The 18,026-nt window shown below is 41.7% G+C and overlaps 1 protein-coding gene across 1 annotated transcript in view; it reads right to left on the reverse strand.

Moving 5' to 3' along the window:
• The window catches only part of LOC104471371 (fibroblast growth factor receptor 2-like), a gene marked incomplete at its 3' end in the record, with an annotated part of 66,315 nt that overhangs the window by 16,956 nt on the left and 31,333 nt on the right, over window positions 1-18,026 (reverse strand). Inside the window, 2 exon segments of the mRNA XM_010086697.1 lie at window positions 651-798; window positions 1,675-1,865. Coding sequence (XP_010084999.1) covers window positions 651-798; window positions 1,675-1,865 — 339 coding nt within the window.

The raw sequence follows: 18,026 nt of genomic DNA on the forward strand, positions 1-18,026 counted from the left end.
CCATTCAAAAACGTTGTTTTGACATATATGATGAGGGAATAAACACATTTTTTACCAGATCATTTTCAAGTAAATTTATTTGTGAATTGTAGTCGTATTGTTGCCAGTCTGTATTGTTAGTGATGGGTTATCACCCAGTTAATAATGGATGGATAACACCTGGAAAACCTCCCACCCTGCACAGTCGCAGGTGATATGGGAAGTTTTAAGTGATTAAACTGACCTGATTTACTCTTCAGTGGGATTTTATGTGAACATTTTCTATATATACAGAGATATATACACATATACATGTATATATATATAAATATACACAAATTAGGTTATAATCACATTATTCAGCAAGTATCCTATACGTGAACTGCAAAGTACGCAGAACTAAGAACAAAACTAGACATAAACACACAGACACCAAGACACCAAACACCAGAGAAGAATAAAGATGAGGATCAGAAACCAGTGCTTATGGTACACACAGAATATTGTGGGAATTTTTCCATGGCTGCTGGTGTAATACCAGTTGCATCACCGAAGGAAGATTACACATATACCACAAGGCCAAAGAGTTATCCTACAAGCTGCCTGCAGTCTCCCAAAGCACCATTTTTTTCCAGCTTCTACATCCAGCTTGCTTTAAAAAACAGTGTTACCTTGTATACTTGGCCGAACAGAGAGCCAGGCAGACTGGTTGGCCTCCCCTATATAATTGGAGACCTTACAAATATATTCTCCAGCGTCCGCCTCTGTCACATTGTACAGTGTCAGCACTTCAGCATTGGAACTATTTATCCCCGAATGCTAGAATAGACCAATAACACAGGAGAACAATGTCACTGCTGCCCAAAACGGACACCAATCTGTCTACGGTCCCACCACCAACACCTCATAAGAATATGCCTTCCACTTCATACAGGTAGCAGCGTTAACACATTGAGGGTTTGGGGTTTTTGTTGTTTGGTTGGGTGTTTGGTTTTTTTTTTTAATTCAAAGCATCAGACAAGGAGTTAGAAAACAGCGACATCATGGGGAAAAAAAGCACCTGGGCTGGTACACCAGCTGCATGGAACAAGATGGTATGGAGCTGGCTGTCCCGCCTGCCAACACGCTGAGTTTGGGCAAAGCCACCCAGCTCAGAAATATTTGGAGTTTCCTTGGTCAGGCTTTCTCAAAATGCCTGCTGGCAGGAACGACACCACCAATACGCCATGGCACTCCAGTGATGGGACAACTCTGCAGGCTCAGCATCCCAAAAACCCAAACCTGCCAACAAGCTTTTGTCAGCAACAGCCACATTGCTTTGACGTAAGGAGGCTAAAGAAATGTGAAAGAAACGGGGTAGATTCTCCTGGGTATTTTTTGGACGCTCTCTACTGAAATGTCAATGATACTCTTTAAGAGGGTTTTCATTTTTTTTCTGAATAAGTCATGCCTGAAACATTCAAAGATAAAGGGCTTCAGGAAAGTAAAAAAAAAAAAAAAGAGCAACACAGCATCTACAAGCTGCAAAATTAGCATTCAGACAATCAAATGTTTATCTAGCTCATTATTTCGTTTGTAACATAAACACTTCCATTTTCCAAAGAAGTTCAGACGGCAAAATTCTTGGATTTACATCAAATAAAAACCAATGTTTTAAAGACGTCATCAGCATCGCCAGCATCTGTAAAGCCTCACCTTTAAAACCTGAAGATATGGCAGCCCATCTGGTCCGTATTTACTGCCATTCTTCTCGACATGTTTTATCCACTGGATATGAGGCTGAGCATCGCTGTAGACTTTGCAGACAAACTCAACATCACCTCCGACGACTGCAGAGGCATTTGCTGGAAGGCCAGCTTGGAGGATGGGCCTGTGCGGTGATCGCTCTGTTCGGGTGGGGAGGGGGAGCAAGAAGGAACAAGAGAGAGAGAGAAATAAAGATGCATAAATAAGCAGGGCTGCCAAGAAAACTGTAAGTGAACTCGAGCCAAAAAGCCCTGTAAGCCTGTTGGCTGACTCCTCCAAAATAACACTGCAGCCAAAATGTATAACAAAAACTGCAGTTCAAAGGAGATGACTTGAGCACTACACTTGTAACATAAAGAATAGCTATTTGGGGGGAAGGGAGAAACTGTGCTCAAAAACTTTTAAGCATTTTTCATAGTTCAACTCAGCAAGAATTAAGTGAAATATCTTCCTTTTTCTTTTGAGATATTGTAATAAGTACCTCTGAGTTTTAGAACATTCTAATTGGACTAAACCTCCACAAATTAAGAAGAAAGACTATTAATTTTAAGAACTGATTCATGTACTAAAATAAACCAACAGGAATTTCTCAAGACTTGCAGCAGAAGCCTCAGCACTGAAACTCCTCATGCAGGAGGCACATACCAGCCAGCTCAACTTTTCAAAATGCTCTGACCAGTTCTACCGCAATAGCTGGTCTCCAGTTTATCCAGACACAGCAGCAGAAATACCAGTTCATTCTTGCTCTGAGCAAGACATAGGGAAATACTGGCAAACTGCAGTGTACTTCATGTGAGCCAATACAGCTTTTAATCCACTAACTGTTTAAGTATTTATCAAATGTTCTTGGTCAAGCTTGCATCCCTGAATTTACCAAGTGCACCCTGTGTCACCTGGGTACCCATAAAGCCACTGCAGCCCATGCTCCCAGCCCAATTTTGTGGATGCAATATACATAGTCTTTAGGCAAAGCATCAATGGGAGCCTCGCCCTCAGCTATGACAGTAAGGCAGCTTTCCACCACCGTCACTAAACCTAGTCTAGAAGCTGCTAAAATCTGCTGGGTGGTGGACAGGGCACGAGCCAGCTCCCCAGCCTCCGGGGCCACCAACAGCCTGTTTTTTGCAGGACAAATTAGAAGTGAATCACCCATTGCCCATCCCCAGCCCCTTCTCCCCTGCTCCAGGAATTCTTCCAAAGATAAGTAAAAAGCAGCAGACCTAAATATTTATTTTTTGAGGCTGTACACCGTAAGAGCTTTGACATTACAAGCCAAATCAACGGAATTTCAAATCAAGCATTCCTTCTTAAACATACTAGTTTCCAATAAACTGTTTCACAAGCAAACATAGTGAGTGTAATAGCAAATAATGATGCCCATGGAACAATGGGATCTTTTATATAGTCCAATATATTTGGCATGCTGCAAACATCTACTGGGAATTTATTCACTGAGGCTACGCTGGCAGCACTCTACAAAGCAGCAGTCTTATTTTACTTGTGGCAAGAGTGCATTTGTGTTGCAGTTACTAAATTATTCCATGGCTATGGGTGTCATTTTCAAAGATCTAGGAACAGTTTAATATTTTTTAATTTGTCAATTACGGTAGAACATATAAATTACTATTTTACAGTTCTGGAGAGAACTTTTAGTTTCTCACCTTATACTAAATAAGCTCTAATTCCATCTCCTTCGCTCCTTCATTTGGGTACGAAAACAGCAAGCAAAAGTCTCTCTTTAATAGAAACCTTACACCATCTTCCAAAACTTATTACAGCTGCCTTCAGTATAAAATGAAACCTTAGAGAATGTTATTTAAAATGTTTTTTAGAAGTCAGTAGGCCTCATGTTTCATTTCTCCACATCAGGGTTTGATTTCCTTTGTGACCTTATTCTCTGCCCTTAAACAAACCAGAGAACGACGCCTGAAACATCTTGGAAAAGTTCCTACTATGCCAGCATCAACACACAAAATGTGTTTAGTTTATCCCGATAGCCATCAATGATTTAATCTCCTATCGATGACTGTCAAACGTTTCCTCTACCAAAAAAAGAGGAGGGAAAGCAGAGAAATAAAAGCAAAGTTCTTAAATTCTTGGTCCAAAATTCTTTTAAAATCAAATAAAGTGTGTGCATACATATGGTGTGTATGTATAGTCACTCGTGAAATTTCTTCTCTGGGGGTAAATGTGTTAAAAACAAACTTTAGTTGTCCTCCAACATATGGAGCAATGATTAGTGTTCATCAACTCCCCCACTTCAGCAGAAGGGAGTATTCCTCTGCCCACACAGCACAGAGGAACAAAACCATCACGATGCAAATTCAGCAGGGTTTCACGACATTCCTGGAGTCTATACCACAATAAACACACTCTGCATTGGGAAAAAAAACTACATGTGGAGAAACTTCCACTAACTACAAAGGACTAAATATAATTCTGTACAGTATCATTTCTTGGAAATAGTAATTTCAGGATGTTATCCTTTCCTATTTCTCTGCAAACCACACACATCTAAGGACTCTGCTTCAGCATATTTTCAAGATTTTCATACAAAACAAGTTGGCAATCAATCTCATAGCTCTGCAGCCCTACTGATTTCCATATTCCCCTTAATCATTAGTATTGAATTGAATCAGAACCTCAAGAAATAAATATTTACTATTTGACCACTGAAGTTCTAGTGCTTCGCTCTCACTGCTGACACAACATGTTCAAAAACAATTCAGCAGCAGCAGCATAAGCTATAATAGAGAAAATCACCCCACACACTAGCTGTCTTCAAGCATACTAAACACTATATCACAAGGACCATAAAAAGCAATAGATATTAATTTTATTACCATAAATATTACTTACTTGGTGAACTACATACAGATCTACAAAGTTTTTCACAGATAAGCCCTGCTTTCTTAAACTGACCTTCCTAGTTCAACTGAAATGTAAGGGACGCTTAACATGGAATGTAATGGATGTTTAAAAACATTTAAATTAAAAAAAAAAAATCTGTATATTAATCTGGAAGTTATTGAACCAAACAGACACCAGCTTGCTTTCTCCAATTTACAGCTTAGATACAAAACCAAGAACATCCCTGTTTGAGGAGTCAATTATCTACAAAAGGCAGAGCAAAAATGATTGCTCACGTGAGGAATATCACATTCAAGGCTACAAGCATCTCGATTTTATACCACCATAAAAGTGCCCAGGGCTTGAGAATTTCTACTCAGAACTGCTTGAGCAATTCTGCTTATCTATGGACAAACAGATTCACTATCTGAAAAGATGAAGACACCTGCCTGATGGCTTAGAAGAAAATGTCATTTAGCCTGTTAATATTAAAACTTCAGAAAACCTTCCCCCAAGAGAGAAAACTGCAAAGAATCCAGGAAAGCTGGAAAAGTCCAAGTTTCCTAAGAACTGGCACAATGGAGGGAGCTGCCCAGGGAGCTCCCAGCCCTGCAGGACACGTGGAGATGGCTGGGAGCCCATCCTGACACAGATAGTGGAGGGAGAAGTGACTGGAAGAACTACTCTGGAAATGACGACTGGAGCCTGCCCACTTCACAGGGAGTCCTGAGAATTGGCTCTTTAAGAAGTTTAAGTCCCTGGAATGGTGGTTCCTACCAAAGGGCCTCACCTCTCTCCCATCCTTGGCTTTATCTCCTCCATTTTTTTTTATTTATTTTTTTTTGCTGACCCACTGCAGCCAACACCAAGGAAAATCAGAGAGGAGAGCGACAGGAAAAGTCATGATGAAAATGTATGAGAGGAAGACACTGGGGTAGGGTGGTGGGTGGCAGAGGCCAAAAAACAAATTCCACAGCCAATGGAGGCCAGAAGACCCGACCTGACCACTCTGGTCCTGGCACAGGGATGGTAAAACTGCAGGAAGGGAGGCTGCTCGCCGAGCACGCCAATGGAGGGAAGACGTAGGGCAGCATTTGCTGGTGCCAGAGGCCGAAGTAGAGAGTATTGTGACCGAAAGAGTGGCTCTGCCGCTACTGGAGTGCCTTGGCAGGGAGCGGAGACAAAAACCCCGGAAGGGGCGAGCTCTGGGGCCCATCCCCAGGCCAAGTCTCCTTAGCAACTTGGCTGTGCCAGGGGCTGAGAAGAGCTCTGGTAATTGTCTACCCAAGGCTCCTTGTCACCCTAGGACAGACAGTTCAGGACCTTCCATGGGAGCTAAAAGCCAGAACCAAAGCCCATTGAAGTCAGGGGAAGAACTCACATGGAATTCAATGGACTTTGGATAAGGCATTTGATTCATTTCAAAGAGAAAAAAAAAAAAAAAAACACCAAACTACTTTTATTTTCTCCTTTTGAATATGCTTGTTTCCTCTCCTTGCAAATGTGTGATTCAAGTGCAGGCTAGGAAAATAAAAGCTGAATAGCTAATCCAAGACCAAACATGAGTTCTGGGGACAACGGAGAGATCCTCAATTAAGGGGAGAAAGGAGGGGGGAGGGACAAAAAAAAGTTATCTAATTCTCTTTCACAATTTTTAATTAGACACATTTATCAGAGGCTTTAATACCAGTTCTGAAGTGTTACTGACTCCTAAGGAATCATCGTGACGACTGCCACTGTGAAGTTACAGAGGGTTCCCTCAAATTATGCCACTCAGTGCATCCATAACCCTTCCAGATCGATAGCCCCTGGTAGAGATTTTGTGTATTCAGTCACCACTGAATAAAAAATGAAGCAGTTCCAGCTGTCTCTCTGCTTAACTGAAAACACAGCCCTGCCATGTCCTCTTCTTCGCTTGCCCTGGTCAGCACAGCACGTTCAGCTCTAGCTGCTCATTTTGCCTAACTCCGAGCTCGGGAAGTCTTCAGCAGCAGTCTGGACCCTGTTCAGTGAAAGCACTGCCCATTCCCACCCACCTTCCTTCTGATCGTGCAACATCTGTTGCTCTGGAAAATGCTAATTATCCTGTAAATTATGGGTCTCAAAAGCATCCTACAGCGTTTTAGCCCAGACTGTAATCACAGGCTCTTGCCTTGTCTTTGGCTTAGCATCCCAAACTTGCAAGACTGATTCTTCCACCTTAACCATCAATCACAGCTTTTTCATCACACACTTGGACTGAAACATTTCTCCCATGTTTCATTTTTCCCCAGCATGCAGCACTCTCCCACCACTTCCACTGAGCCATGTACCTAACACAAGAGGTCCCTGAAGGCCACCGAGCTCAGGGAGCAGCACTGCTGATGAAGGAACATGCTGCTACATGGCTCTGTCCCCAAATTAACTGTGTGTCCTCTCCTATCCAATAAGGCAGCACACCTGGGGGTGTCCTTGGCAGGTAATTTACAGACAGATGCACATCTGCCAAACACATCCCTCATGCCACCAACTGAACCATGGACAAGCCTTGTGGAGTGGGAACCTAGTGGTGTCACCCATCTCTGGGACACCCAGAGCGCCCTCACAAACTGTACCCATGGCATTACCAAAATCTCTCCAGCAGGAAATGCAGTTCTGTGCTGACTTTCTGGGTGACGTAACTGCTGTCTGAACTTGACAGGAAGGTGAAAGCTCTCAGATATAGCTTCAGCTTCCCACAGAACCAACGTACCTCATGACACCTGGGCTAAATATCAACCATTAAAAGAAAGATTACATGTTTATCAATCCTTCACCGTTCAATGAGTGAAGACCTTTCAAGTTTCCATCCTGCCCTAGCTGACAGCAAAGGAAGCAGTTTGGGAGGAGAGATACAAGGATCACTGTACTTCATGAAAGATCCCACCTACACGAGCTGCAAATCTGGCCTCAGCTCACAGGCAGTCAGAGGCTGGATTAACTATTGCTCTCTGAATTAGAGAGCTCTTTTGAGGAGAGGTCCAAGAGCAGCCAAGGCATGAGGAATTGCAATTCGTATTTCTCTATAAATCCAGCATTATCCAAGCTCATACAAAGGACCCAATCTGGAACTGCACTTGCTCTCCATACTCCTAGGTGGAGTGGCGTAGGAAGGGTCTAACCAAATAGATGCCAGAGCCCCCACTGGAACTTCCTCCTTCAAGGTAGCTTTCTACATGTGGGCCAAGCCAAACCTTCACTTCCTTTTTCCAGCAAGAAGCAATTGCTTATGGGGGGCTGCACTCTATGAAACGCTGGAAGGAAAACACTGCTAACTCCACAATTTGCTCCATGGCGTGGAGAAGTAAGGTTGAGTGCTGGCTGCTATTTCAAAAGTTCAGAAACAACCGAGCAGGTGTAGGCAAAACGCCTCTGCTAATTAATGTCATACACTATCTATACGTGAGCCAGGAGCTGAGCGGCTTCTACCAGCTGCACATCAGTTTGGTTTCCTTTCTGCATAACATAAAGCTCTGCATGTTGTATATGGCCAATTCAGAAGTGCTGCTGAACTGTCATGTTCCATTTATACGTACATACATACACACCCCTCCAATCATCGCTTCCTAGGTAATTTATACACACCAGGGTAGCATCCACTGCACATTAGGGACAATGCTCTCCTCCCAAACTGCAAAATCAGAAGATGTTTTAAGGCTACAAGGAATAACAGATCACCGTCATTAAACACTAAGAGGTAAAGACCATCCCTGGCAAGAACATTTGATAAAGAACAGGAGCCTTTCAGGCAGCCGAGCAGAATAGCTTACGGATCAGACAAGCATTACCAGTGCTGATGAAATCATGCCTCACAAATTTTGGCGTCTTTCATCCATAGGCGTTAGCCAACAAAAGTTCATACTATTCAGTGTTCCTGTACAGCAGGAGTCTCCATGTGTAGCATTTCCTATTGGCCCAACGCTACTCAAAGAAGTCACCTCGGTGGCCAAGAGCTCCAAGGGGTATTGCTGCGGCTGGAGCTCCTGGCCCTCACCAGCGGACACAGCGAAGCCCAGAGCTCATGCAGATGGGAGCGAGGGGCTAACCTGCATAACCATCTTCTAAACTACCTCTGTGCTCAAATTTAGAGGCCTTTTATAACAACTTCAGGCATCTCTCTCTGCTGCTGTGTCACACAATCTCTAACTACTAGGTCCAAACATCCATCTTTGCTTTGGTTTGCCGAGCAGTACCAGCAACCACCACCAAGTGAGACAGTGAAGGAGACAGACTCCATATATTCCCTGCCGTCACTGAATATTTTCTCATAAAATTAAACATGTTAAGATTGACTATTAAATAATATCAGTTCTAAAGATTAAAATTTCATCACAGACACCAGAAGCAGACAGACAGCCTCCTACCCATCCAATTTCCCTGTGCCGCCTAAGCCCTTCTACTTGCCAAGGTCAGCCGAGTAAAAGGCAGTACACCTTTTAAAAATCTCTACAGCAACTAATCAGATGTGCTCAAGCTCTTTGTCCTTGGCTTCACCACCTTCACCTCCGACTTGAAGTAATGGCAGTTTCTCCAGCAGGCAAAGCTCCCACTGATGTTATCCCATCTGTCTGTTTGGATAGCTCTACAGCACAGCTCCAGCCTGCTGTCCTATGTGCATTTTAGCTCAAATCCATCTTCACATAAAACCTTTACAGCATAAGTTCATCTGCACACCTCTTTCTCATTTGGCAGCAAGCCGGGAAAAGAAAACAAGACTGACTTATTTGGCTTGATACAAAGCCTGTTGATGTCAGTGAAAACAGCAAGGGGGGAAAAAAAGAAATCGCAATCAGAACTAGTTAAAAGCTATCCTTTCAATCACACGTATATCAGACAGTTAAAAGAGACAGGAACATCCAGCAAGCCCACGGCTAAGGCAAGCAACGTGAATACTCTTGTTTCAAAACATGAAATTATCAACAGAGTTTTAAGACCAGTTTGTCCTTAAAGCAAAGCCCTATTGTCAGGTTGACACAGTGTGAGCCTCACCAGCGGAAAAAGCCACAGCAGCAAGAGCTGTACAACACTAATCTTGGAGCTCAACTGCAGTATCCCTCACACAGTGCACGGAGAAGCAAAAGCTTCATATGTGTCTGAACAAAGCAGGGAGAGGCCTTATTCTTGGTGTGAAAAAACACGGGAAACGGGACTACAAGGAGCTGAAATTTTCACTCAAATTCTTTTCAGTGTACCCTAAAAGAAAAAGGCTACAAGCAACTAGAAAAAAAGAACTTGTGACTTCTCACAGCCAAGTGGTAAAATTTTGTTGCTCTGGCCATTTCCAGAGACTGCATTAACTTTTACACACGGAGATATCATCCCTTGTACCATGCACAGCTCCCAGCACTCAGCTGCTTTACAACACCCAGAGACAACGCTGGTGTCCAGCATTGTTGGACTGGGCTCCACCAAAGGTTTACCATATGCCTGGCAAAAAGCATCTCTCCCATGGGGATGATGTCCTCTCCCAGCTGCAGTGGGTTTAACCCACCAGTATACCCAGTGATGCCATGAAGCACACAGCAGGAGTTATTGCTGATGTTGTCACCTGATTGCATATTGTTCATCCTCCAAAATTTCCTTTCCTGAAAACAGCTCTGCCTTTAAAGTAAAATTTAAAAGATTATGTAAACCTTTAAAAGCCCTCTTTATATTTCTACACTTCTCCCCCTGTTCTTACACAGTACACTTGCTACATTGATCAAAGCAGTGAAGTGAAGTTTGCCATCATGCAGTCCCATGTCAGGAGGGGAGACGTCCCACCATCAGGATCACATTCACTTCTGCAACATAGAATCCAGAACCTGTTCTAAATGTTGGACCAGATGCTGAAGCATTCCTTCACTGCTCTTGGGAAGACCTTGACTGCACACATTTGTCATTATATTTCTAGTAATTCAGGTAAATCCAAATGAAGTTTGCAAGAAGCAACTGCGTTCATAGCAAGCACTCATGCTGGCCATGCTTGGACACTAAATTTGTACTCCAAAACAAGAAAGTTTCTCTTTGTTACTTTCTGTAGTTCTTGACCTCTCTTCTGCACCCACATTTTCCTGCTTTTCAGCGTACACATCCGAAAAGCCAACAGACGGGAGCACCATCACCAGCTTCTGACTGAGCAGCAGGTGCCAGAACCGCTTCCTGAGAAAACTTCACTGAAGAGTAGGGGGTGGAAAAAAAAGTCATTTGTTGGAATATTAATTCAAATGTAGACATAGGAGGGTTTCACAAACTCTAGGCAGTGCATTAGCACGGATGTCAAATGGGAACATACATTTGAAGCCAACTGCTGAAATGAAATTACATTGCTCAGTAATGAATATAATCCAATCTAATAGCAGATACAATGCTGCGGACATAAACATCTTGCAAAAATGGCGAAGAATAACTTTATTTCAACTAATAGACTATCATATTGCCTTCTTCACTCAGCTCAAGTTCTGCCAGTATCAGTGTTTTTCTTCCATGAGCAGTCAAAAATTTCAACATATCCATGCAACCTTTTAAAGAGTAACCAGAAAAAACAATCCTAATATTTTATATTTACAGAGCAGTTCAAAATTCAAAAGTGCTTAACAGACTGATTTTCCAGTGGCTTTTAAATTATAATTAAATTAGCTTTCACTTTATTTTTATGTTTAAATGGAAAAACTGCTGTTGAAGCTGCACCATGGGAATGGTAGTAATCCAAAGATGACCTAATGACTTAAAAACCTGAAAACCTGTAAAACACAGTCACCACTGGATTTCAAGTCTCACAGTTGTTTGCACAGTAGTGAGAGGATACCAACATGAAGGCTGTAAGCACATCTTCTCTAATAGCCGCAGAATTTCACATTTTACCAATTTGTCCACATTTTGGTACTGCCAGATCTCTCTCACTCTCTTACCTAGTACTCAACTAGATCTCACCCCAGTACCATCCCTCAAGGTTTTGTCTCTGCTGCATTGCAGTGACTCCCCATACCCTTTCACTCTTCCATCCCAGTGCCATCAACCCCAGCCTCAGCTCATTAGAGCCACGCACAACTCCTGATGCCTACCGCCGAGTGCTATCTCCATCTACTTCCACCTCTGCTACATCTCTTTTAATCCTAGTTTCATGCCCAAAACCACCAGTGGAGTGCTCTCAAGTCAGGATTCATCTCACCCACCACAGGCAGCTATCCCATTGCAGCCAAGAGGTTGTCCCACCTCTGTGTTTCCTTCCACGCTCGGGGACACCGTGATGAAAGGCAGTTCCAAACTCCTTTATTAATGAAGCAGTCAATGATTAATAATAACCTTGTGTTTGCCATTAATATGGTCTGTTCACCCAGTCTGTATCACCGTTCATTTACAGTTTTTCTATATTTGTGATAATTCAAAGCTTCCCTCCCTGTTTTTTTAAGAAAATGTAACTTGAGCAACAGAACCATTCTACGATTCTATGACTCCATTTACTGTCAAATGCACTTCCCACTTTTTTCAGTAACAAAATTGCTAGAAAAGACTGAATCAGGTTAAAAAGCCCCTCTTACTAGGGACAGACATGGCTTTCGACACGTGCCAATTGCACATTAAGGCAACAGTCCTGTTAGCATCTTCAGACAACTCCTGCAAATTCCTACTTGCGTTTCCAGGAGTAAGATAGTGCACGAATTAGAAGGCATGATTAAAAATGATAATAACAGAGCTGAAACAATATCCTGTTCATCATTCATCAAAAGAAAGAGAAATACCTGCCTTGGGGCTGTAATAGGACAGAAAGTGGGACAGGGAGACCAGTCCTCCCCCAGCAGACTCCGCAGGAAGCATTCCAAACACAAGTTCACCACTCACCCCGCAGATGAAGTAATGACACTAGTATTTGTCCATAAAATGTAATTTAGCCAGACTACTCCAATGAAACCAGAAGCTTTAACGCTACAAAAACTAGGAGGTTGGACTATTTTTACCTTATTAAGACAGGCAGGGCGGGGAGGGGAACCTTTCGTTTCCCCTCAGCTGAACCATCATCCCACTGTGGGCTTTGCTTTTGGGAGCGAACCGCACAGCCTCCAGCACTAAACAATTTGTGTAATTTCTTCTCAGATGCACAAACCCCGCCAAAAGCCTAGTGCCAGGTGTAAGGTCCAAGCTCGGGTTTATCAGTACCTTAAATAAAAATCTTCTTCCCTCTCAGCCTAACCAAATACCTGAGGGCAAGCATCAGCGTGGATTCCTTCGTACTTCCAGCCCCTGTCTCATCATGTCCCATGCCGCCAGCGCTTGGGCGAAGATGTCAAGCCAAAGCTTGTCCATGTAAATAAAGAGGCAGTCAACAACGACAAGCACATCTGCCAGCAAGGCAAGTTTAGGCTTGGTTGTAATACCTACATTTAACTCCTTCTAGACATCAGTGATGTAAGGTCCAAGGCATGTATTTAGTTGGTGTCAGTTCCTTTTTCTATGAATCCTAACAACAATTATTTGGAAATTAAGGAAAGTACTACAGGTTCAGTCAAACTAGTTCTGAACTTTATTTTAACAAAACAAGCCTCGGGAAAAAGTAAATAACAATGCATATGTTTCTATGAATTCAGGAATGACACAATGGAAACATGTCTTTAAAAAAAAAAAAAAAAAAGTATGTGTCCGTGCCATGTTCACAGCTAGAACACATAAAAATCCAAAAATAAAACTGAGCAGAAACAAAAGCAAAGTTTTTTCTTCTCTCTTAACTAAGGGAAATATAAACAGTGACGTACCAATAGCAAAAAGGGGTTTTTTTAATAACGTCCTGTAAAAAGCAAGAATAAAATTCACCCTAAGTCCCTCTAAACCTGTAAGAGTTCAAAATAAAAGTGGGTTTTTTGCACAACCATCAGTAAAACCACTCATACGTGAGATTTCTGGGGACAAGTTTAAGCTGAGAGTAATTTAAAATGCTTCCTGGAAAATAAGTTATTCTCACACTGTTTTCATATAAAAATACAAATTATGACTAAGGGACAACTGTATGGTATCTGCCACCTCTGGTGTTCACTCCTCAGTAATGAGAACCAAAGACACAGCTATCAGGTGAATTAGGAACTGGCCAAAGTACAGCTAAACTGTCTGCAAAAGGAATTAAAAAAAAAAATATATATATATATTTCTGACAAGTTATGTTCATTTTTATAGTAAACAGCAGGGTCTTCTTACATGTTCTTGGAAGATGCGTCGTGCTATGGCAGCTGCTCATAAAACCCAGTAAATAAGGTAATGTGCCAAACCCCATCAGAAATCAAGTCTTTTGTTTCCCTGGATGATGACATTAAATAGGACAGAAATGGCTACCTGCACTAGGAGTGTTCAAAGGCTAACCTTTTTTTTTTTTTCTGCCATTAAAATATAAATTCAATTAGTTACTTCTATGCTTAAACAGAACTGATGCTGCTGATACTGTACTCTAGCGATAATTGCCATCCAAGTGTGATCTAATTATATACAAGTCTCAGCGGCTGCATTCCCACGTTGCTTCCTTCAACCCGGATTCACTACAATACAACTCGTAAGTGAAAATCACATCGTTTTCATTTATTCTCCCTTAAGACTGCATGACTTTATATATGTTTAATGAGAATGGAGTTAGTCTAGTAGTAAGCTTACTATAAAAATGTGAGTTTCTACCTGCTGTTAAATACAAAAGAACAGAAAGGCACTTCAGCTGCATGTAAAAAAAAAAAAAATATAGCTGATGGGCTAAACTGTGCAAGGGAAAGAACATTCTTTTAATTAAGGTACTGGATTAGGATTCAAGTACCAGCTTTACTTCTTGGCTCTGCCACCAGCTTCCTGTGTGACCCAGGGCAAGAAATTTCATCGCTCCACAGCTCGGTTTTTCATCTCTAAAATGGACAGTGACATTTCCTTCTCCCAGCCTCTCCGCATTTCAGTTGTAAGCAATTACTGTGCGCTGGCATGTTGCCTTGGACAATAAGTATCTGATATTAATTGAAGCTTTTGAGTAGTACTCCAATAAAAAGCTAAAATCGACTTGTCTCCCTTTTACAGTATCCTAACGGAGTTTTGTATCGCCACCATTTGCTGCCACTGCAATCTAACACATTGATATCCCCGAGCAAAGCCCCGTGTACAGCCTGTTGAAGTCCTTGTTTTGAAATGGCGGAGGAGGAGAGAGGAAAAGGCAGTTGACTGGGGTATCCCGAATATTGAAAGAAAAACTTTTTCCAACACAGAATAATCCTAGCCAACTGGACTGGACAATTCCCCACTAACACTGTCAACGTGCACAAGTATCCTGTGCAATACAGAGAGGCTGCCAAGGACTTGATGCTTTTTTTCTTCAGTATTTTCTGCTCCCATTGTAAAAAATTCAGTGTGACGGTTTTGCCAAGTTTGTAAATTTGAATGAGACCATCTGAGCTGACTATTTTAAGAGGGTTCTTGCAAGTAATTACAAGGTAAAAACGAGAATACTTCACACCTACATTCTGACTGAAAACTACTCAGCCCTGCTGGCTCCAGGCTTTTAATTGTCAAAAAGAGTTCAAAGTTTGGAAAGTTATTGGCATCGAGTAATACTGGATATTCCTAACTAGCATTGTGTCATTCTTTGGCACAATTTTTGCTGGGATACCTCCCAAATCTGTGACATAATCAGCGGGTTCTCTACATTACACCATATAGTCAGATGCTCATGTCAGTGTAATACATTACCATGTTTAATACCATTTTCTATTACTTACACTTAATCAGCTCTGGAACCAGTTAAACCATATAGGAAAAGCAATTTCAGAGGCTTTCAACTGACAAGTTTTCTACACAGAACTTGAACTAAAATTATGACCTGAATTTTCTAAGATACGGTCTACATGTGCAATTGCTTCTAAACAAACATCCACAACCCTCCACAGCCCTGTGGGAACTGAAAATTCACATGAAAACAGAAAAAAAAAATAAAAAAGCACAAAACTAACTTCTGTAGAACTGTCTCAACTAGAAAAACCATCAGTTTCCCCTTCTGGCCAGCCTTAATTTTCTGCTTCAGCAATTTTATGCCCAACCTCCACGATTATTACAAGCTTTCAGCAACACAAACGACTGAGCTCTCTAACATCAATCCCCCTTCTAGGTTGAGGTCCCAGTGCTGTATCTCTTGAAAGACTCACAGTAATTCAACACAGGTATCTTAGGGCATGCATTCCCATACATGTATTTTCAAAGTAAACTAACAATTACCTTCTTTAACTCATGAAATTAAAGGAAGTAAAATGATTAAGTGTGCAGAACTCCAAGATGCAGACTGGGATTTGCAGAAGAGCCTTTTGGATTTCTGGTTTGCTATCTCATAGGGTCTGAGCATCAGAAAATGCTGAATATTTGCTCAGGGCTCCTTAGTGAGCCATCAGTTGGGCATCCAGCATCCCAAATCACCAGTCACTTTTGAAAAACATCACTGTTTACTTTTCTGCCTCTCTATAGGAAAGGAATAGACATTTAAATAAATGACATAATCCTTATTACCATTCCATTCATTCATGCAGGTCACTATAATTTACTGCCAGGAAAAATAAACTTTTGCATAATATTCCTCAATGCAAGACATTCAAAAGGCTCAAAAGGGGAGAGGAGGTGAGAGGGCTTCTGACAAATATTTGCTCAAGTGAACACATCATCCATGGAGACATTTGCTAGAAAAAAAATGGGTGAAGAAATTTATGGTCAGCATGAAACATGCCAGACTGGGCACTGGGGTGGTAACAAGGAAACAGAGCAAGGGACAGAGAAGGGAAGGGGAATTTTTAACCAGTTTTGTTTCAACAAGTAAAACTCCCAATATTGCAAAACTGGCTTTTTCCTCCCATGCAGCCTACTGAAAAACAGTTTTAACCAAAATCAAAATTGAGTCAATCTAAGCTCTCTAAAGGCTTAAGAAAAAAAATTCCAAAACCCAAAAAACCTCCAAAAATTCCACAACTCATCTCCTTGCATTCTTCTGGGCCAGGCTCTATAAATCAAGCCTCGTCCCCAGCAAGCCCATGCAAGCAGCCTATGCCCTCCAGTGAGGTGGTCAGCGGAAGACAGAGGCACGCAGAAGACAATTTACATCTCTGCTGCATCTCTGGCAGCTGTTGCTGCTGCACCCTCCATAAACTTTGTTTAAAGAAGTGTTCAAACAAAGATGGCTTTGCCAGTCGCTCGGTTCACCTCACCAATACCCACAGCTCACTCTACCGAGCACAATAAAATATTGACAAGGCTACAAAAATCCTCACTGCCGTCAGTGGTGACTCCCTGAAACCAAGTACAGGGTGGTTCACAGACTGACTTTGAAGACTTAAATGTATTGGGGCTTCAGCCTGACAGCATCCCCATCACCAAATGATATTTTTCCTCCTCTGCTCCATGAAGGCTAGCTTTCGCTGGCATTTTCGTGGGGAAAGCTTTTATCTCTTGCTGCCTGAGAAGATGGCACTTGTTTTCTTTTGGATTTAGGGGCTTCCCGCAGATTTAAGTGGTCACAGACAAAATAAAACACTACTTTTAAAGAGCACCCAAAACAATGCAAGAAATTCATTTTTATCTATGTAAAAAACAATCAAGAAATAGGGAAATGAAAATTTTGTCACTGTTTTGATCTTATAAACCCAAATTCACTGTAAGATTCTCCATAGAAAATAAGTTGGGCTGTCAGTCACCAGCCAAAAATAGCTTACAATAATCAATTTTTGCTTTCAATACTGTTTGATCAAAAGTTTTTTTCGCTGAGCTTGTGACACTCAGATCATCCCACAAACCTGGGGAGAGCAAAGCCCATTCAAGACACTTGAGAAACTGCCTCTCAGGTCCCCAAAGGTACTACCAGCAGGACCTATTGTAACAGCCAGACTGATTACTTCTGGACAGCAATGCCTTCAGAGTCAATAAAATTGCTCACACCCCTCCAGGCTAATCAGCAAGAGTAGGGGTGAATGGAATTGGTTTCTGAGATTTCAAGTCCTCATTTAGCTAAGGATCACAACTTTGCTACTACTAAGAATTCAGATAGCTTATTATGAGTTTGTCCTCAAGTAAAACCATTTCTTCACAATTTTTGTCACCTATGTTTTAGGAACTCCATATGGCCCATGCAACAGGCTACAGTTGGATCTCTGTTATACTGCTGTGAATGCAAAGTACCTTTCCTAAAGCTCCAGATCTGCACTAGCTTCACCAAGCATCTAGCTTGTCATTTAAAAAGACAAAAAAAATAATTTCAGCTTTAATAACAGCAATCTAAAGGATCACTGGACAGTTTTCACACCTGCAGTTATTAACATTTGTGTTGGTACAATTGTACAAATAACAATTAAATTGTAATGCTAATGATTAAAATTGTGTGAGTATTTATTATTTGTTTGTCACACTAAGCTTGTAGGTGTATCACATCATCAAGAACTCACTTGCACACATGGGTACTACACCTT

This window comes from Pterocles gutturalis, unplaced genomic scaffold (assembly GCF_000699245.1).
Source record: "Pterocles gutturalis isolate BGI_N339 unplaced genomic scaffold, ASM69924v1 scaffold16301, whole genome shotgun sequence".
Lineage (NCBI taxonomy): Eukaryota > Metazoa > Chordata > Aves > Pterocliformes > Pteroclidae > Pterocles > Pterocles gutturalis.